General features: G+C 39.6%; 1 protein-coding gene across 1 annotated transcript in view; it reads right to left on the bottom strand.

The window, feature by feature from the left end:
- Positions 1–23,343, bottom strand: part of LOC150085740 (NFX1-type zinc finger-containing protein 1-like) — a 210,176-nt gene that overhangs the window by 134,833 nt on the left and 52,000 nt on the right. The window contains exon 3 of the mRNA XM_090374671.1: positions 14,299–14,352. Within this exon, the coding sequence (XP_090230797.1) occupies positions 14,299–14,308 (10 nt within the window). The 5' untranslated portion in view covers positions 14,309–14,352. The remainder of the gene's footprint in view (positions 1–14,298; positions 14,353–23,343) is intronic.

The raw sequence follows: 23,343 nt of genomic DNA, 5'->3' as shown, positions 1-23,343 counted from the left end.
ACAAGTACAGGTCACTGTTGAAAAAAAGCCGTGAATTAGGGTTGAATTTGAAAGTGTCTGCAATTCTGCCCAGACACGATACGAGGGAGTATATGATGAGAGCCGTGTCGATCAATTCGTCCTTGGAAATATTGTGCAAGGCTCAAGGGATAGAATTTTTTTCAGCCTGGTCTGTACTTGTTAACAGGAGAGAGTGCTTCTACAGGGATTGGATACACTTAAATAGAAAGGGTGCAAGAATATTTGCTGATGCTATCAAGGCAGTGTTAGCTTTTGGGGGGGGGAAACAAGGACTAATAGATTAACAGTAGCCACAGGCAGAGGTGAAAGTGATTCTTGCACTGCTTCTATTGGAATGAGCAGAAGCCTGGAAAACAAGATGCAAGATGTTTCAGAGACTACTGGGAGTCATTTCGGTACAAGTAAACACATGGGTTGTGTTAGGGCAGCTAAGAATAGGAATATGTGCATGTATACTTGCATGTACACCAATGCTAGGAGTTTGGTAAATAAATTTTATGAATTTGAGGTACTGCTCAAAACATCAAAGGCGGATATTGTTGGGATATCAAAGACGTGGTGTCACACAGATATAAGGAATGCAGAACTGGAATTTGGGGAGTACAACATCAACAGAAAGGACAGACAGGATAGAAAGGGGGGAGGGGTTATGCTATTAGTTAAGAAACACATAAAATCCAAGGAAGTGAAGCCAGTCGACATCGCTGGTCAGTGCAGTGTCAAGTCAGTTTGATGTGACATAAGCACTGGGAGATCAAAATTGAGAGTAGCAGTGTACTGTAGGCCTAATGACTCTGACGAGTATAATACGAAACTGAACAGGGAGTGGGCCAGTAAATCAGAGAGTCTTATAATGGGAGATTTTAATTTCCCAGATATTGACTGGAATTTGTGGGTTGGTCACTAACACACTAGCAAGACTTTTGTGGATTTATTGGATGACTGTTTTCTACATCAGCATGTTCAGGAAACAACTAGAGGGAGTAATATTTTTGATTTCATTATCAGTAGTGATTCTTCATGCATTAAGAATCTGCAGATAAAGGAACCACTGGGTGGCAGTGATCACAGTGTGCTGAAGTGGGATTTACTCAAAGAGGTAACTACAATCAGGGGTAAAGGGAAGGGTTATTGCTTTCGTAAAGGCGACTACAATGGTCTGAGACAGTATTTAAATTCTATACAGTGGGACCAACTGATGATGTTACCAACAGCAAATTCAAAATGGGAAGCATTCAAAGAACTGATCTTGGCAGCTACTAGGCTTTACATACCAAATAAGAAATATTGTTCAAGGTTTAGACCTAAATGGATGTCAGATGAACTAATGAGACACATTGCAGAGAAGAAAAATGCATGGGATACATATAAATTAACATGTGACATAGAAGCCTATGATAGATATAAGCTGGTCTGTAACCAAGTTACAAAGGAGGTTAGGCAGGCAAAGGCAGATTATGAGAAATCTTTGGCAAAGGATGCAAAGAAACACAGCAAAGAGTTCTTTACTTATATAAACTGTAGAAGAAATTGGATGAATCAGATTGGTCCACTTGATATCGATGGTTCAACTGTTGATGATCCTGCTCAGGTAGCTAACAAACTAAATGAATATTTTGCATCGACATGCACATACAGAGATGTATTCTCTTGAATACATCTCTGAATACATCTCAGTATTCTATTGAATACAGAGATGTATTCAACTCTGGCAGCAAGCTAGATAATCTTGTAATAACTGAGAGCAAAGTGGAGGAAAAATTGTTGAAGATAAACATAAGAAAGGCACCTGGGGTGGATGGGATCTATCCAGTTATATTAAAGGAGGCAGCAAAGGAAGTAACCAAACTCTTAGCCATAATTATGAGAGCTTCTTTGGACTCAGGGGAGGTACCCATAGACTGGAGAAGTGCAAATGTGACCCCAATTCACAAAGGAGGATCAAAGGCTGACACAAGTAATTATAGACCTGTGAGTTTAACTTCTGTTCCAGGAAAATTAATGGAGGCACTAGTTAAAGAATGACTGCAGGATCATCTAGACAAGACTGCAATTATTGCTCGGACACAGCATGGTTTTGTTAAGGGAAAGTCTTGCCTGACCAATTTGATTGGATACTATGATGCAGTCACAAAAGAGCTCGATGACGGGAATAACTTTGATATTATATTCTTGGATTTTAGAAAGGCTTTTGAAACTGTTGCACATGGAAGACTGCTGCACAAATTGGAGCAGTGTGCACAAATTGGCATTGGAGGCAAATTGCTGATATGGATAAAGGGGTGGCTGAGGGGGAGAAGACAGAGAGTGGTAATCAATGGACACTGCTCATCATGGACTAATGTTATTAGTGGAGTCCCTCAGGGTTCAGTGTTGGGTCCATTATTGTTTTCTATATTTATCAATAATACTGATGATGGTATATCAGTCTTAATGTCCAAGTTTGCAGAATATATGAAGGTTGGCAGAGTTGTTAATGGCACTAATGACAGTACGCTGCTGCAACAGGATCTAGAAAAGTTGAGCAGATGGGCTGAGAGGTGGCAAATGAAGTTGAACGTTGACAAATGTAAAGTACTATACAGGGTGTCTCAAAAATATTGGTACAAACATTTAGGGGGAGTAGGTAACATCTAAAGGAATGTGAATCGCATAGGAGCCCATAACCGGAAACGTCATGGGAAAGTAGTATCAGAAGCACGAGAAGCAGAAATGACACAAGACAGTAATTAGTGACAAACATTTATTTGATATAATATTAACAATGGAGTAAGAGATGGATGCATTTCATGATGTTACAACAGATGTTAGAAGGTTCCACCATGAGACGCGATGCATGCGTGACACCGAAGCTGCTTGGATTGGCGGACACGGTCGAACACAGCTGGAATTTCTTTGACAGTAGCAGCAGCACAGACAAGACTCGCCACGAGATTAATTTCTGTCTCCACAGGCGATTCATACACGATAGATTTGAGGGCCCCCCCCCCCACAGAAAGAAATCAAGGCTCGTAAAATCAGGTGAGCGTGGGGGCCAGGCAACAGGCCCACCACGGCCAATCCATCAACGCCCAAAACGCTTGTTCAAATGGTCACGAACACACCTTCCATAATGGGCAGGCGCCCCATCATGTTGAAACCAAAATGTTGCGTCTCACAATTGCTGGAACATCATCAAGTAACCCTGGTAGAACTTGTTCAAGAAACATCCAATATTTAGCGGAGTTCATGCAGGAAACTAACAGGTATGGGCTGACTAAGCAGTCACCGACCATACCTGCCCACACATTTATTGCGAAGCGATGTTGTGCCGCATGGGGTGCACACCGTTTGGGTTGTTGTGAGCCCACACATGAGCATTGTGCTAATTGAATAACCCTTCCCTCATCCATAAACAAAACATAGGCTGGAAAATACAAGTCTTGAACACCTTCTTGGAGAAACCACTGCGCAAAAGCCACACGTGCAGGATGATCTCGGGGAAGCAGTAACTGAACCCTTTGGAGATGAAAGGGGTGTAAGGAATCGTCATGCCAGACATGCTGTACACTGCAAGGAGACATTCCTAAGGCAGAGGCAATGGCACGTGTGCTGGTAGTAGGATTATTCTGGATGGCATTCAATACACTTTCTTCCATGGTGGGAGTTCGCATCGAACGTGGTCTGCCCGCACTACTCTTGTTACCTCTAAATGACACATAATTGCACAAATTTTGATGCATACGTGCAAACAAACGGTGGTCCGGTACATGTCTGTTTGGAAAGCATTCTCCATAAATTCATTGAGCAGCTTGTCCATTGCCCTCTGCTAATCCATACACTAGGTGTCTGCCAGTTCACAGTTCATATTTCGATGCATGCTCTTTGTGCGGCGACTACTGCTTGAATGAGTAAACCAGAAAATTTCCCTCTTGTGAACTGATCAACAGCGCCGTCTACCGACTTACGGTGAAGTTTCCAGTTATGGGTTCCTATGTGATTCACATTCCTTTAGATGTTACCTACCTCCCCTAAACGTTTGTACCAATATTTTTGAGACACCCTGTATATGGAAAGCAGTAATGCCAGAGTAATGTATCAACTCTGCGGTACCACACTGACAGTGGTAGAGAATGAAAAAGACCTGGGGGTAATTGTGCAGGCAGATATGAAGTTTTCTGAGCAGTGCAGATGGTCTGCAAGTGTAGCTAATGGTGTCTTGTCAATAATATACAGGAATTTTTATAGCAGGGATAAGGAGGTGATTATCCCCTTGTATAAGGCAATGATCAGGCCACACATTGAGTATTGTATACAGGTCTGGAGGCCTCATTTTAAGAAGGATGTAGAGCTGTTGGAACATGTACAGAGAAGGGCAACACAATTAGTGAATAGAACAAATGATTGCTCTTACGAAGAAAGGCTTAAGTTTTGCAGATTACAGTGCTTGGAGACTAGGCACCTGCGAGGTCATCTGATTGAGGTGTATAAAGCCTTGAATGGTTTGGGCATGCTCAATGCTGATGGGATTCTTCCTCTTGCTCAGAATAATCTCCTGAGAGGGCATAAATTCAAATTGAGGAAAGACAGCTGTAGGACAGATGTGCGGAAGTTTGCCTTTAGCCAGCGGGTAGTTGATTGGTGGAACAGACTGTCATCATACTAACCTGGGACTAAAGTGGGATGAAGACTTAAATTTCAAGGAACACTTCCTAAAGGTAAAGAAGAAAACCTATGCTGTTTTCTGGGCTATCCGCAACGAGCCCGCAGGCTGTCACAACACCAAACTGATTGGACAATACATTAATAGATGTTTCACACCAATACCACTATATGCCTCCGAAATCTGGTCCTCTGCGTCTACCTGTCGATGTAACAAATTTCTGTCAATAGAATATTAGATTCTGTGGTGGCTGAACCATCTGGGAGGGAACCTGTTCACCATCTCGAAATTCATTCTCCTAGTCAACCTAGGCATGACCTCCTGGAAGCTCACTGTCCTCAAAAAAAATCTGTCAGCACTCACCAAGCTGCTAACTTGCCAGATTGTTGCCCCATCAATAGAAGATATCATCTCACTAACAAGAGGAAGAAATAGAAGCCATCACCCATTTAGGATGAAGCTATGAAACTTGGACTCCCTAAAAGGAATGTTCCCATGTAACACCATTGAACACTTCAACACCTTCTCCATTGATCCGGTAAAGTTTGAAGTCAATAAAACCTACAGAAGCCAAATTATAGACGAAATCTGGACTAAATCACCAGGATTGCTGTGAAAATTGAGCAGTTTTTATCAGAAATTTGTGTGATATGAACAATTAAATGCAATAAGATAATGAAAATAAATAAACCTGTTATGTTAGTTGCTGATAAAGAAGTAAGCTTGTGTATTTAACTCTTCAATTATTAAGATCTATGTTATTTCCAAGTAAATACAATTAAGTAAATGTATATATCTGTTTAATAGTTATTACTATACAATAATTATATTGTAAAGATTTGAAAATTTGTATAAAAGTGTATAATGTATATTTCAAAATTTCTGTACACCCTCCTAGCACACTAGCTGTACAGCTTGTGTTAATAAACTTATAGTAATAATAATAATCTTTTGTTGTGGAAGTTGATAGCCTAAACAAATTTAAGGCTGAGCTCGACAGGTACTTGCATTGTATGCCTCTACTAATGCTAATAAAAACAATAAAATCGATTAAAAGTGATAAAAACCACAGGATCATGGCTCGTAGTACATGGTACCATAGGAGTATGGGGATTATCCTCCACTGGTGGACTGAAACCGGAAAAAGCTCCGGAGCATGCCAGGTGGAACTGTTCATCCCATCCAAGAATTACAGTTTGAATAAGGATTACCCTGTCTCAATTAATGGTGTTTTGCTCAGAAGAGCAAATCCGCAAATTCTTGAACCATTTGTGATTCCAACATCTGTGTGAATGATCAACTGATCTACTATGATGACATCGCCAGGTGAAATTTGGTGGTTCTCCTTCCAAAAGTGTCAACCACAGCAGATTTCTCATAATCTGCAGCCTTTATTGCGTTAATATGCTCCCCCCATACGATATTTGAAATGGTGTTTGTCAAGTGTTACGTTTGTCTCTCCAATGTAGCCCTTGCCGCAATCCAGGCATTAATCTCATATATGACCCAACCTGTACCTTCCATGGGTACAGGATCATTAACCATTGACACAATGACATAGTGTGTCTGGCAAGTATGTAATACTCACTATCTGTTATCTGAGATTCGCTCAGATAGCAGAAATAGCTATGGGTACTGAGAGTGGTGAGCAAATTACTAGCCACCGTACAAAAACTTTGGTGATTTTGAGCCAGGCTTGTGCAGGCTCCTACTAATCTCACCAATAACCAGAGGAAAGTGCTTAAGGAGATAAGACAGAAAACAGCATCGTTTTCTGTCTTATCTCCTTAAGGTCAACTGTGATCCTCAACAAAGCGAATTACTGCAAAAAAGTCTTGGAACCACTGAAGAATAGGACAACATATAAGATGACTCGTAGGAATTCCTTGGTAGGATTGGAACGGCATGTTAACAAAATCCTGCAGAGTTTGTTGAATGCCACGAAGATCTCCAAAGACACCTATTGGACACTTTGTGCCACAGAATGCCTGCTGCCTAGGTTTCATGGCCCACCAAAAATTCATAAGGCGAGATTCCACTTAGGTCAATTTTATCATTTGTGAGCAGCCCTATGCATGCATTATCCAGATTTCGAGCCAAACTAATATCTCTTATTGTAGGACGTTCGAACTTTACCATGAAAGACAGTGAGGCCATGGTGTCATTCGATGTCATGTCTCTATTTATATGCATTCCCTTCGAGCATGGGATGAAATGCATGTGCATGGCATTGGAGAGGGATGACACCTTAAGGGACAGGATCCCCTTGAGCATAGAAGATATTTGTAGCGGGTAGAACTATGTCTCTCTAGTACTTTCAAAACACTATGTATAAGCAGGTTCACAGTGCAGCAATGGGCTCTCCAATTAGTGCTGCTGTGGCAAACCTAGCCATGGAGGAGCTCAAGTCTAAGATTTTTGATAGGCCTGCTTCCCACATGTGTGCATGGAAACAATACGTCGACAATCCACTTGCCATTGTATGGGGGAGGGGGGTGAGGTGAGGATGAGGCTTCTCAGTTTTCTTAATAGCTTCTCCCCTTTTATTCAGTTTACCTCAGAGGTAGGAATGAACGGTACTCTCTCTTTCCTTGATGTGTTGGTTTATAGAGATGGTCCCAGAGTAAAAACGAGTGTATATAGAAAACCCATGTGTCAGGGGCAATATACGGGAGCAAAAGCCAACAATAACAAGAATAGTGTTATTAGGGCATTGTTGGATAGTGCTGGGTCTCACTGTAGTACCTCCAAGGACAGAAAGGAGAAGATTAAACGTGTCACAGAAGATCTTGGAAAGGCAAGCACCCTCAGAAGATCTTGGATAAATATGTTCGGGAAGCAGAACACGGATGAAGAGAGCCATTTGCACCCATTGCCACATACATTCCCTATTATCCGAGCTTAACTGAGCAAATCTCTCGAGTATTACATAGTTGCCAGACACACTGTGTGCAACTGCCAGGGCGAAGATTGCACACAGTCGTGTCAAAGATGAAAGATAGGATCCCACTTGTACCTTCCATAAAAGGTGATAGGATCCCACTTGTACCTTCCATACCCATGGAAGGTACAAGTGGGATCCTATATGAGATTAAATGTCCAGATTATGGCAAGTGCTACGTTGGGGAGACAAAACAGCATTTCAAAGATTGAATGGGGAGAGCATTTTTCTTGGACGGGATGAACAGTTTTGCCTGACACGCTCCCAAACCATTTCCAGTGCACCTGTGGAGGATACTCCCCATGCTCCATATGGTAACACATGCTGCGAGCTGTGATCCTGCAGTTATTTAAGGATGTACCATGACAAATTAAGTCTTACTGTTGATAAAGAAGGTGGTCGCCTGTGAAAGCTACGGATTTTTATCACTTTTATTCTGTATAGTGTAATTGCCATTCTTTATATTTTATTTATTATCTTACTGCCTTTATTGTACAATCAGTGTATTTTATTTTATTCTTTTAATTTAATCCAGCCTTATATTATATTATTTCTATTTTAATAACGTTTCAGTTATACGGTTGGTGCATTACACTACAGTTATTATGAATCAAAATGTTTCTGTTCTGCAGATTGAAGCATCCAGACACTAGACACCTGTGAGATTAACTGATTTATGTGTTTATGGCTTTGAATGCACCCTGTGGAACTTCACTAAAAACATTAGTCCAGCAGTTTCCATTGATAACCACACTGTCTTCTCCCACTCAACCACCACCCCTTTAGCAGTAACTTCCCTTAATGCCACATTGATCCAGTTTATATAGTCTTATGTGCAACAGTACCACAAGCCTTTCTGAAATCCAAATTATTTTCTGCATCCAGTGCATTGGTCACTACATCATAATATCCACTCAGATTTGTCAGACAAAACTGCTCCTTAACAATGCTATGCTATGCTATGACTGCAGTAGAATTGGATTCCTGTCTAGATGATCCTGCATTACTTCTTTAACCAATGAATCCATTATTTTCCATGAGCAGCCATGAGCAGTAATACAGAAAGACAATTGTTACTGAAGAATAGCAATGGTGTACTTATAAAGAGCAGAGAAGGCATAATTCAAACAGCGGAACATTACTACAGAGAATTATACAAAGAGCGAGGGAATGATGCCAGCAGTGAGGAAGATGGATCACAAATTAGTAACACATATGACATACCCAATATCCTTCCTGATGGATACTTCATTTTCTTCAACATATGTTGAAGAAAATGAAGAATCAGAAAGCTGGCACGACTCTTCACAAAAATGCATTAGAAAAGGTGTGACCCCTAAGGAGTGAAATAATGAAATCATAGTTTTGCTTGTTATCCCACATCTACAAGTTGTTCACAAAGGTCATTGCTAACAGATTAGAAAGAATAACTGATGTGATAAGAAGAGAAACACATGGATTAGACAGCAAACTCAAGTAATGGACATTCTTATCAAAACTGAAGAACTAAAATGGTGTTGGGCAGGACACATAGCTCAAAGACAAGATGACAGATGGACTAAGAAAATAAATGAATGGTACCCAAGAGGAGCTAAATGAAAACCTGGAAGACAACGACGGAGATGGACAGATGAAATTCATGAGTTTGTGGATAGCAAATGGATGGCCATTGCACAAAACAGAAGGAAAACTGGAAAGTTGCTGGAGAGGCCTTCAATCCTGCAATGGATTGAAAATGGATGATGATGATGATGAGGGCATGATTTCCATTTTAATACAATTTAATTGATTAACAACAAAAATTTAATTGATTAATTGACAATACTATGATAATAGATTCCTAAATTCAATGATACATATTACGCTATAATGTTTAAGTCATACCTCACGCCATCATACCATTAGTTTGGGGGAGTTTTAAATTAGTTCTATTTAAAAAAGTAAAATTTCTTAGCTAAAAAAAAAAAACATGCCAAACTACATGTTTAGAACCTTTGAGCTACTTATTTATCACAATTAAAACCCTACAATTCCACAACACTACTAGATACGTGCTACGATATTCGCACAAAAACACTGATACAGAACTCTACAAATAATAAATTGTAACTTACAAAATCTCTACAAAAACTTAAAATAAACTAACGAACATGACTAAGACTATTAAACTATTTGTCAAACATAATTTAACATGTTAATTAAAAAAAAAAAAAAGACAGTAAAAATTTCCAAAAAACTTATCCATTCCCTTTAGCTCGAAATCCTTCATTTGTACACATTGCAGTCTCATACACAGCCATTTGAATCAGTTCAATTCAAATGCTTGGGTTGTCATACAGCGCATTTTTATAAACCATAACCATAATATGTGGTTATTGTTTATATTATGTTGTGGTTATGGTAGTAAATAAACAGATGTGCACTTTTCTTATAAAAATGCCTGACCTGAAAACTTTCAGGAGTATTTTCATTGTGGAGGGGGAGGGGGGAATTAAAGAAACCATAAAATTAAGTTGTTTACTTTTATATTCTCCTTTCCTCTAAAATTTTTACCTTAACACTGTTGGCAGTAGAATGGTTTTGGTGAGTAAAACTACAGTAAAATCTTGTTAATATCAACTCGGTTTATACAAAGTACTTGTTTATATGAAGACCATTCCCCTGCTAAAAGATAGGCTTTTCTATGTATATATATTCGTTTATTACAAAATTTGGTTAATATGTATTACAAAGTTCTTTTTCACACTGTGAGAAATAAATAGTGTCATTTTGTACGTTTAATACAAATCTTGGCAGAGCAATCCAATTATTGCCCCCAGCCACATGACTCCCTACTTCCCGAAGGATGGCACTGACTTGTTAGAAATTAGTTTTGTGCAAACAAAAGCGGTTTATGGTAGCTACAATGTCAAGTGCACTCTGAAAAACATCTTTCTGAAGGATGAGTTGAATAAAGAATAAAAAGGTTTTCTAAGTTGTTTACATGCACTCCCTCGCTCTCCATGGGAATAAGGTCAGTTGCTATTTGTTATTTTTGTTATTTTGGTTTTTTTTTTAGGAGCATTAGCAACTAAGGCCATATTGCTCGGGGATATGCGGTGGTCATTCCCTGACCTTTCCGCATCCTCTGTATTTGGTGGTGACAGGCTCGAACCCCGGTCTAATCAAGAAGCGTGTGCTATGCACTCCTGCTCCTTCCCACCTGGCTACGGAGGCGCCTAAGGTCAGTTGCAATTGTTACCCCAGTTCAAAGAGTCTTTTGCTATCGTATACAGCAATCTATTTTTTGTGGCATTTTATCTGATGTCTTTTTTGGAACTTGTGTCTTTAAATTAATTTAAAATTTGTTTATATTAAATGTTAATTAGCAGTGTTATGGCGACAAAATGTAGACGGACAGAATTAAGCCTGGAAATTAAACTAAAAATTATACAAGAGGCTGATAGAATGGAAAGAAGCAAAATGGACATTGCAAAGGAATATCCCTTTAACTACTTTAGCTACAATACTGAAAAACCGAAAAAGACGAAGAACGTAATACCGGAAGAGCGATGAAAAACAGGAAACGAATTCGTGGTGCAAAACACGAGGAGCTTGAAACAAAACTTTTCGAGTGGTACCAACAAATGCATGCATCTAATTTGCCAATATCAGGTCTGATTTTGCAAGAAAAGGCAAATTATCTAGCTCAGCAACATGGGATTAGTGACTTTGAATGCAGCAGTGGCTGGCTCCAAAGATTTAAAGACAGGAATAACTTGGTTTTGCAAAATGTTTGCAGTGAGTCTGGATTAGTCAACAAAGAAAAGGCTACAGACTGGTTGTGTTCTACACGGTACATCCTTAAAAAATATGAGGCAAAGGATATTTTTATTCTTGACGAGACAGGTTTATTTTATAATTATCTGCCAAACAAAACATTTGCTGTTTGAGGAGAGTCTTGTCATGGTGGAAAATTAAGTAAACAAAGACTTACTATTCTGTTATGCTGCAATTCAGATGTCAGTACAAAACTATGCCCACTTGCGATTGGTAAGTTTTCCAAGCCAAGATGTTTTAAAACAGTTAACCAACTTCCCTGTGATTATGAGGTAAATAGAAGTGTTTGGCTTATGGTCAAAATTTTTCAGTCTTGGTTATCAAAATTGGAAAGAAGAATAGCTTCAGAAAAAAGGAACATTTTGATGACTTTAGACTGTTGTACAGCACATTCTACTGAGACTCTTAAGTTGACAAATATACGGCTGTTGTTTTTATCCCCCAATACCACCAGTTTAATGCAACCACTGGATCAAGGCATTATTTATAACCTCAAAAGAGCATATAGAGCCCACCTAATAAGGTACTTGATCTGCAACATAGAAGGAGGGAACAATTTGCAGCAAAATTGGAATGTCTTGGATGCTATCCATAATCTTGTTATTGCTTGAGAAAGTATAACATCAAGTATAATAATCAACTGCTTCAGAAAGAGCGGCTTTGGAAAGAACATCATCGAAAAACACGGTCCAGCAGACAAATGTGATAGCAACAGTGAGGAATGGAGGAATTTGAAGGAGCATATGGATTTTGTTGGTGAATTTGAAGAGTTTGTTAAGGTTGATGATGAAGTTGCTACAAATTGTTGTTGTTTTGGTTTTTTAGGAGCATTAGCAACTAAGGCCATATTGCTCCGGGAATATGCGGTGGTCATTCCCTGACCTTTCCGCATCCTCCGTATTTGGTGGTGACGGGCTTGAACCCCGGTCTAATCAAGGAGCGTGTGCTATGCACTGTCACTCCTTCCCACCTGGCTACGGAGGCACCTATGAAGTTGCTACCACTGCAATGCTAACACCAGAAGAGCTGCTGGGTACCAAACAAAGCGATGATGTTTTTGTTACCAGTGACAGCAAAGAAGCACGCACACTGCCATCTAAAAAAAAGATGCCCAAAATGCACTGAACACAATAGAGAATGCCTGCAGTAATGTTGATAAAGAAACAACTATTGCATTTGTTAAAAGAATATATGCATTTTTAATGTAGTTAAAAATGTATATAGGTGCTGTAGTTAAAAATGCATATAGGACAAAAACTGTGCAAACAACATTGGATTCTTTCTTTAAATTAGATTAATTTATTAAAAAGTTAATGGTTTGTACGTCTCCTTTTATATTAAGTTTGTAATTCTTTTTACTGTGATAATTTATATACTATATACTAAAATACTAAAATATTGTATATATATATATATATATATATATATATATATACTAAAATATTGTATATATCAAAATATACTATACAATATTTTCATTTCCGTTAATATTGTTTTTCTCTTAGTTTATCTTACAAATAAAATAAAATCTTTAAAAAATATGTTTTCCTATTACTGTATTGTTAGACAAGGCTTTTGTTTTTATTTCATTTTATTTTTATTATTTTATTTTATTTTTGATATTCATCATCATCATCAGCCATTTTCAATCCACTGCAGGATGAAGGCCTCTCCAGCAACTTTCCAGTTCCTTCTGTTTTGAGCACTGGCCATCCATTTACTACCCACAAACTCGTGAATTTCATCTATCCATCTCCGCCTTTGTCTTCCAGGTTTTCTTCTAGCTCCTCTTGGGCACCATTCTGTTATTTTCTTAGTCCATCTGTCATCATGTCTCTGAGCTATGTGTCCTGCCCAAGACCATTTTAGTTCTTTAGTTTTGATAAGAATGTCCTTTACTTGAGTTTGCTGCCAAATCCATGAGTTTCTCTTCTTATCTAACAGTCTGATTCCCAATATAATTCATTCCGTTCTTCGCTGTATAGTTCTCAGCTTCTCTTCCATTCTTTTGGTGAATGCCCAAGTTTCACTTCCATAAGTCATGGTGGGGAGTATACATTGGTTCATTATTTTACGTTTCAGACAAACTGGGATATTGCTCTTCAGTATGTGACTATATTTCCTGCATGCTATCCATCCAAAATTTATTCTTCTCTTGACTTCCAGCCATTTATCATTATTACAGCTAATAACTTGTCCCAGATAAGTATATGATTCCACCTTTTAAATACTGCTCCTTCAATCATTATTTCCCTTTCTGTGGCATACTTGTTCTTCATTACTTTTGTTTTAGCCATATTCATCTTTAGTCCAAAATTCTTACTAACTTAGGAATCTTGAGCATTAGTCTTGACACCCTTGGTGATGTACTTTTGAATTCCAAAATGTTGTTTTTAAAATCTTTATGGACCAGAAACCCAACTCCACCTTCACACCTTTCACTGTGTCCACTTGATAAACTTATAAGTGATTCATTTCTTCTTCTTCTTGTTTCAGCCAAACCGATGATATTCCAATTCACATTTTCTAATTCCTTTTCCAGCTCTAATATCCTGTCGTCACCGATGACTGATCTTACATTATAACGTTATTTTTGATATTATTATTTGATATACAGTATGTACAAAAAAAAAAAAAAAAAAAAAAAGGGTACAATTTTGACACTTTTGGGGGATCCCGTTACTACAAACCTTGTTATTACTTACAAAATGTGAAAATTTAGGTCCCTTGAACTTTGTATTAAAGATTCCGTATGTATGAATTAGTTTCTAGCCACATTCTTAATAAATAAAACCCTACTAAAATACAAGTTTACATCAACAGTTTTAAATACAAAATAAATATAAAACTCAGCAGAAAATTTTATTGCACTTACTTGACACCATGCCTGTTTCTACGAGGGAATCTTCACTGATGGCTAAATTATGTTCTATAAAAAAGTAAAATGAACAAAGGTAAACTTAAGAAATAAAGCAGTTTATAGTCATTTTCTGATGAATTACAAAAAAAGAAAACTAAAAACGGAACACTTTAAAAAAACTATACCCAAAGCAGGGATAGCAAATGGAAGTAGCCTCCAATTTAGGTCAGGGGATGAGTTCCCATGAAAGCAATATATATCAAAATGACATAAATCAGACATGGCTTCTTATTTTTTTTAACACATTTTATATAGAGGAAATGCATTCCTGTGGTCCAATTTGTGCATTCACCAATTGAATTTAGGCTTTGGTTAATTAATGATAGAGAGAATACTGCAATTAGCTAATAAGCTGGAGTCATTTTTAAAGGCTGTTAAGTAAAATATTTCATTACAAAAAAATGTGGTTTATGTTATCTTTTTTTTTTTAATCAGTTTAATAGTGTAGTTATCATTTGTGTTTACCTGATAAAGTGGGTGAAACAATTTCTTACTTAACCTTGGAAATTGTCCAAAAACAAGAGTCAGAATAGACAAGAATTCTGCTGACAATGTTCAGCACATCAATGAAGGAATGAAATAAATGCTATTTCATATTCTTTTACAATTCATAGAAGCATAATTAACATTACAAGTGTTTTTATTATTTGCAAACAATAAATATATAATAATATAAAGATGATTTTAGTGACAAATGGGCCTGGAGTACTGGGGTCCATAGTTTAACAGATATTTATTTAAAGTATACCCAGTATAAAATAAAATAAAATAAAATATTTCCAGTAGCTTTCGGAACTCGTGTCCCTTCGTCAACTGACAAATTTGAATACATTACAAGCAAAGTGTGGCACGTTACTCATTCGTCATTGTTGTAGCACGGACGTGTGCTGCCTTGCGCCAGTGATCATCCATCAATAAAACGGTTGTCTCCAGGATTGGATGTATACGCATGCCTTTCTGGCGATTTAATGCCTTAGGGTTGTTCATTATGTTTAGCGACTCTAGCCATAGGCGGTGGCGAAAGTGTCGCGCGTGGTCCACTATCTCAAAGTCGCGCTTGGGGTCAAGATCGTGGTTGGTAGCCCAAAAATGTTCTGCAAGCGCGGACTGGTCAGTTTCGGCAAGCCGGATTGCTCTGTCGTGTTCCGTGAGGCGATCCTGGAGACGTCTCGATGTCTCACCTACGTAGCAACTGTTACAGGCCCTACAGGTGATACGGTACACTACATTGCTGCGTAAGACAGGTGTGACAGGGGTCTTCACACTGGAGACAAGTGAACGTAGGTTCCTACCTGGTAATTGTACACATTTTATGTTGTAACTTCTCAGGATCTTCGAGATACGTCCTGACACTCCTGGATAGTACGGAATGTAGGCGGATGATATGCCGACTTGCTTCGGAGGTCTTGGGTTGGAAGTAAGTTCTTGTGCCTGTAACTTGTCCACGCATGGCTTAAAGATAAGAAGATCCCGACTGCGACTCACCATCTTCTGCGTGCTACTGGCTGCCAACTACCACAATTCTACGGATTACCAAAGATCCATAAACCGGGTATTCCTCTCAGACCTATAGTGTCTTGCTGCAGTGCCCCAACGTATGAACTGTCCAAACACATCGCGAGCCTCCTCTCGCCTCTTATAGGTAATACATCTCACACCGTTAAAAACAGCAGTGAATTCATTAACACCATTAAGGACATTTCAATCCCTGATAACTCTGTCATGGCATCATTTGACGTGGTTTCTTTATTCACCTCGATTCCCGTCCAACAGGCCGTGCACTGCGCCAGAAGGCTCCTTGAGAGCGACTTAAGCCTCCAATCCAGGACGTCACTATCCACTGATGACATCTGTACCGCCCTCAACCTATGCCTCTCTAGCAGCATCTTCACCTTTGAAGACTCACTCTACAAACAAGTACATGGCACTGCTATGGGTGCCCCTGTCAGTTCCGTAGTAGCTAACATCGCCATGGAAGATCTGGAGAAGCAGATACACCAGAACCCACCTACACCCATTACAACGTGGTGCAGATATGTCGACGATATTTTTACCATAATACCACGTGGTTCTGAAACCGTACTACTAGAATACCTCAACTCTCTATCCAATTTCATCAAGTTTACCGTAGAATCAGAGGTGGACGGTTCGCTCCCGTTTCTGGACGTGCTAGTGCATCGCGTAGGCCCACATCTAGAGACCTCAGTATACCGCAAACCCATGTGGTGCGGTCAATTCACCAACTACGGGTCCGGCCACGCTCCAAGCCATCTCAATAGCACTGCCCGCACCCTGTTCTCCAGGGCCTGGAGCCATTCCAGCACCGACACAATTAGACGTAACGAGATCTCCCGTGTGAAGGCGGACTTAACCAGATGCGGTTATCCATTCCATGTACTAAACAGATGCTTGTTACAGGCACAAGAACTTACTTCCAACCCAAGACCTCCGAAGCAAGTCGGCATATCATCCGCCTACATTCCGTACTATCCAGGAGTGTCAGGACGTATCTCGAAGATCCTGAGAAGTTACAACATAAAATGTGTACAATTACCAGGTAGGAACCTACGTTCACTTGTCTCCAGTGTGAAGACCCCTGTCACACCTGTCTTACGCAGCAATGTAGTGTACCGTATCACCTGTAGGGCCTGTAACAGTTGCTACGTAGGTGAGACATCGAGACGTCTCCAGGATCGCCTCACGGAACACGACAGAGCAATCCGGCTTGCCGAAACTGACCAGTCCGCGCTTGCAGAACATTTTTGGGCTACCAACCACGATCTTGACCCCAAGCGCGACTTTGAGATAGTGGACCACGCGCGACACTTTCGCCACCGCCTATGGCTAGAGTCGCTAAACATAATGAACAACCCTAAGGCATTAAATCGCCAGAAAGGCATGCGTATACATCCAATCCTGGAGACAACCGTTTTATTGATGGATGATCACTGGCGCAAGGCAGCACACGTCCGTGCTACAACAATGACGAATGAGTAACGTGCCACACTTTGCTTGTAATGTATTCAAATTTGTCAGTTGACGAAGGGACACGAGTTCCGAAAGCTACTGGAAATATTTTATTTTATTTTATTTTATTTTATACTGGGTATACTTTAAATAAATATCTGTTAAAGATGATTTTATTAAATAACTGCATAACGTAACACAACAAAATTTTATATCATACTAAATACTATCACATGATATACTTAGTTAGTTAGTTAGTTAGTTATTTTGGTTTTTAGGAGCATTAGCAACTAAGGCCATATTGCTCCGGGATATGTGGTGGTCATTCCCTGACCTTTCCACATCCTCCGTATTTGGTGGTGATGGGCTCGAACCCCGGTCTAATCAAGAACCGTGTGCTATGCACTGCTGCTCCTTCCCACCTCGCTACGGAGGTGCCAACATGATATACTGTCATATAGATGAACAGTATATCATGTGATAGTATTTAGTATGATATAAAATTTTGTTGTGTTAGGTTATCCAGTTATTATTGTACCCGTGCATCTCTTAATTTAGTGCTGTATTCTTAATTTAAACTGAAATCATAAATCTGACAAGAGCACCAAAGCAAAGATCTCAGAGTAGAGAATAATTTGTGTTGAGGGAGAATTTAAGTGCATCCAGTTCTCCTACAAAGGATGCATTTATAACATGCATTGCTTGATGCAGGAGTTTGAAGCAGGAAATAAAACAGCAAAAAGCAATGCCACCTATTAGCGCTTTTGTGGCAAATAGTGCGAGCAGATTAAAGCGAACTGGGTGTTCTAGACCATGGTTTCCCCCAAACTGGGATCCGCAAACCCCTGTGGGTCCATAGACCAGTTCCAGGAGGTCCGCGAAACAGACCCCGACTCCATGTATAGCAAATTGATGATAAATAAAGTTATATATTTATGTAAAAATAAGAACATAGTTCAGATATTTTATGTAAAACTTTGAATTTTCTTTCAGGAAAACCCAGTGTTATTTCACTCACTCACTCACTCACACACACAGAGAGAGAGAGAGAGAGAGAGAGAGAGAGAGAGAGAGAGAGAGAGAGAGTAATATATATGCATATATTTGGAAAGATTGTGCAGGGCTCAAGAGGTAGAATTTTTTTCAGCCTAGTCTGTACTTGTTAACAGGAGAGACTGCTTCAACAGGGATGGGATACACTTAAATAGAAAGGGTGCAAGAATGTTTGCTGTTGCTATCGAGGCAGTGTTAGGTGGGTCGGAAAACTGCTAGATTGGGGGGGGGATACAAGGACTAATAGATTAACAGTAGCCACTGGCAGAGGTGAAAGTGATTCTTGCACTGCTTCTATTGGAATGAGCAGCAGCCTGGAAAACAAGATGCAGGGTATTTCAGAGACTGCTTGGAGTCATTGTGGTACAAGTAAACACATGGGTTGTGTTAGGGTAGCTAAGAATAGGAAGAGGTGCATGTATACTTGCATGCACACCAATGCTCGGAGTTTGGTAAAATAAATTTGATGAATTTGAGGTATTGCTCAGAACATCAAAGGCAGATATTTTTGGGATATCGGAGACATGGTGTCACACAGATATAAGGAATGCAGAACTGGAATTTGTTGAGTACAGGAAGGATAGACAAGGTAGAAGGGGTTATACTATTAGTTAAGAAACACATAAAATCCAAGGAAGTGAAGCCAGACGACATCGTTGGACAGTGCAATGTCGTCAGTTTGGTGTGACATAAGCATTGGGAGATCAAAATTGAGAGTAGGAGTGTGTTATAGGCCAAATGACTCTGATGAGTATAATAAGGAACTGTAAAGGGAAATAGACTGGGCCAGTAAATCAGAGAGTGTTATAATCATCATCATCAGCCATTTTCAATCACTGCAGGATGAGGGCCTCTCCAGCAACTTTCCAGTTCCTTCTGTTTTGAGCACTGGCCATCCATTTACTACCCACAAACTCATGAATTTCATCTATCCATCTCCACCTTTGTCTTCCAGGTTTTCTTCTAGCTCCTCTTGGGTGCCATTCTGTTATTTTCTTAGTCAATCTGTCATCGTGTCTTCGAGCTAGGTGTCCTGCCCAAGACCATTTTAGTTCTTTAGTTTTGATAAGAATATCCTTTACTTGAGTTTGTTGCCTAATCCATATGTTTCTCTTGTTATCTAACAGTCTGATTCCCAGTATAATTCGTTCCATTCTTTGCTTTGTCATTCTCAGCTTCTCTTTAATTCTTTTGGTGAGTTCCCTCTCCAGCAAATTTCCAGTTACTTCTCTTTTGTGCAATGGCCATCCATTTACTACCCACAAACTCATGAATTTCATCTGTCCATCTCCGCTTCTCTTCCATTCTTTTGGCAAGTATCCAAGTTTCACTTCCATAAGTCATGGTGGGGAGTATACATCGGTTCATTATTTTATGTTTCACACAAATTGGGATGTTGCTCCTCAGTATGTGACTATATTTCCTGAATGCTATCCATCCAAAATTTATTCTTCTCTTGAGTTCCAGCCATTTATCATTATTAGAGCTAATGACTTGTTCCAGATAAGTATATGACTCCACTTTTTAAATATTGCTCCTTCAATCATTATATCCCTTTCTGTGGCATACTTGTTCATCATTACTTTTGTTTTAGCCATATTCATATTTAGTCCAAAATCCTTACTAACTGTGCATAACTGATTAAGATTTTCCTCTAATTCTTTGGGATCGTGGCTTATGACCATGGCTTATACTCAATTTTCTTCTTGTCAGTGTTTTCCTTGCTCTTCATTTGTAGTCTTCGGTTCATCATGGCAAGTGTTTCTTGCCTAATTTTTTCTTCTTTGGATTTCTTTTTACCTATAGGTTTATTGAGCTTTATCACTTTCAGAAAGTTGTAATATTCCTCATCAATATCATAGTCCTGAGCAGTCTGCAGAAGCTCAAACTTGTTCTTAATTTCCAGTATGTACTGCTTTTTCTCCTGTCCTGCTGTATCAAAGACCTTTGTATTATTTACACGAGTCAGTTTTTTTCCTTTCTTTTCTTACATCTATATCAAGTGTGCATCTTACCATTCTGTGATCACTTCCAACATTTACCTTGTTCAAGCCAGTAATAGCATTAGCATTAGTAGAGGCATTTGATGCAAGAAAGTAAGCTTATGCAGCATCAGCCAAAAAAATAAATAAATAAAAAAAAAATAACCACTTCCAGTTCACTCCTCTGTTCGTTCGAAATACCTGTCCAGCTGAGCCTTAAACTTATTTAGGCTCACCCGCTGGCTAAAGGCAAATATCTGCACGTCTATCCTACATCTGTCTTTCCTCAATTTGAATTTATGCCCTCTCAGGTGCTTATTCTGAGCAAGAGGAAAAGTCACATCAGCATTGAGCATGCTCAAAGCATTCAAGACTTTATACACCTCTATCAGATCACCTCGCTGGTGTCTTGTCTCCAGACACTGTAATATGCAAAACTTAAGCCTTTCTTCGTAAGAGCACCCTTTTGTTCCATTCACTTTTCTTGTTGCCGTTCTCTGTACTCGTTCCAGAAGCTCTACATCCTTTTTGAAATGAGGCCTCCAGTATACAGTACCCTAGATGTGGCTTGACCATTGCCTTATACAATGGAATAACCACCTCCTTATCCCTGCTAGAAAAATTCCTATATATCATTGACAATACACCATGAGCTACTCTTGCCGCCCGTCTGCACTGCTCAGAGAACTTCATATCTGTCTGCACAACCACCCCCAGGTCCCTTTCATTCTCTACCACTGTCAGTGCAGTACCACAGAATTGATACGTTGCTCTGGGGTTACTGTTTCCCATATGTAGTACTTTACATTTGTCAAGTTAAACTTCATTTGCCACCGCTCAGCCCATCTGCTCAACCTTTCCAGATCCTGTTGCAGCAGCATAGTGTCAGTAGTGTCCTTGACAACCCCGCCAACCTTTGTATCGTCTGCAAACTTGGACATTAAGCTTGATATACCATCATCAATATCATTTATAAATACAGAAATAATAATGGATCCAAAACTAAACCCTGAGGGACTCCACTAATAACATTAGTCCACGATCAGCAGTGTCCATTGATTACCACTCTCTGTCTTCTCCCCCTCAACCACCCCTTTATCCATAGCAGCAATTTGCCTCCAATGCCACAATGCTCCAATTTGTGCACAGTCTTCCATGAGGTGCCTCCGTAGCCAGCTGGGAAGGAGCAGCAGTGCGTAGCACACGCTTCTTGATTAGACCGGGATTCGAGCCCATCACCACCAAATACGGAGGATGCGGAAAGGTCAGGGAATGACCACCGCATATCCCGGAGCAATATGGCCTTAGTTGCTAATGCTCCTAAAATAACAAACAAGTCTTCCACGTGCAACAGTATCAAAAGCCTTTCTAAGATCCAAATATATAATATCAAAGTTATTCCCTGCATCCAGTTCTTTTGTGACTGCATCATAGTATCCAATCAAATTGGTCAGGCAAGACTTCCCCTTAACAAAACCATGCTGTGTTTGAGCTATAACTGAAGTCTTGTCTAGATGATCCTGCAGTGCTTCTTTAACCAGTGGCTCCATTAATTTTCTGGGAACAGAAGTTAAACTCACAGGCCTATAATTACTTGTGTCAGCCTTTGATCCTCCTTTGCGAAGGGGTCACATTGGCACATCTCCAGTCCATGGGTACCCCCCTGAGTCCAAGGAAGCACTCGTAATTATGGCTAAGGGTTTGCTTACTTCCTTTGCTGCCTCCTTTAATATAACTGGATAGATCCCATCTACGCCAGGTGCCTTTCTTGTGTTTATCTTCAACAATTTCCCCTCCACTTTACTCTCAGTTATTACAAGATTCTCTAGCTTACTGGCAGAGTTGAATACACCTCTGGCATTCCCCTCGCTGAATAACTCCTCGTGTATGAATGTCGATGCAAAATATTCATTTGTTAGCTACCTGAGCAGGATCATCAACAGTTGACCCATCGATATCAAGTGGACCAATCTGATTCATCCAATTCCTTCTAGAGTTTACATAAGTAAAGAACTCTTTGCTGTTTTTCTTTGCATCCCTTGCCAAAGATTTCTCATAATCTGCCTTCGCCTGCCTAACCTCCTTTGTAACTTAGTTACAGATCAACTTGTATCTATCATAGGCTTCTGTGTCACGTGTTAATTTGTATGTAACCCATGCATTTTTCTTCTCTGCCATATGTCTGATTAGTTCATCTGACATCCATTTAGGCCTAAACCGTGAACAATATTTCTTAGTTGGTATGCAAAGCCTAGTAGCTTCCAAGATAAGTTCTCTGAATGCCTCCCATTTTGAATTTGCTGTTGGTAACATCATCATTTGGTCCCACTGTATAGAATGTAAATACTGTCTCAGTCCATCGTAGTCGCCTTTACAAAAGCAATAACCCTTCCCTTTACCCCTAATGGTAGTTACCTCTTTGAGTAAATCCCACTTCAGCACACTGTGATCACTGCCACCTAGTGGTTCATTTATCTGCAGATTCTTAATGCATGAAGAATCACTACTGATAATCAAATCAAGAGTATTACTCCCTTTAGTTGCCTCCCGAACATGCTGATTTAGAAAACAATCATCCAATAAATCCACAAAAGCCTTCTAGTGTGTGAGTGACCAGCCCCCAAATTCCAGTTAATATCTGGGAAATTAAAATCCCCCATTATAAGACTCTCTGATTTACTGGCCCACTCTATTTCCCTGTACAGTTTCTTATTATACTCGTCAGAGGCATTAGGCCTATAGCACACTCCTACTGTCAATTTTGATCTCCCAATGCTTATGTCACACCAAACTGACTCGACACTGCACTGTCCAGCGATGTCGACTGGCTTCACTTCCTTGGATTTTATGTATTTCTTAACTAATAGCATAACCCCTCCCCCCTTCCTATCCTGTCTATCCTTTCTGTAGACATTGTACTCCCCAAATTCCAGTTCTGCATTCCTTATATCATACGTTATATTATATGTGTGACACCACATCTCTGAAATCCCCACAA

Source organism: Mastigoproctus giganteus, chromosome 5 (genome assembly GCF_048544385.1).
Source record: "Mastigoproctus giganteus isolate SK-2022 chromosome 5, ASM4854438v1, whole genome shotgun sequence".
NCBI lineage: Eukaryota > Metazoa > Arthropoda > Arachnida > Uropygi > Thelyphonidae > Mastigoproctus > Mastigoproctus giganteus.
This window is presented reverse-complemented; position numbering and strand designations above follow the sequence as displayed.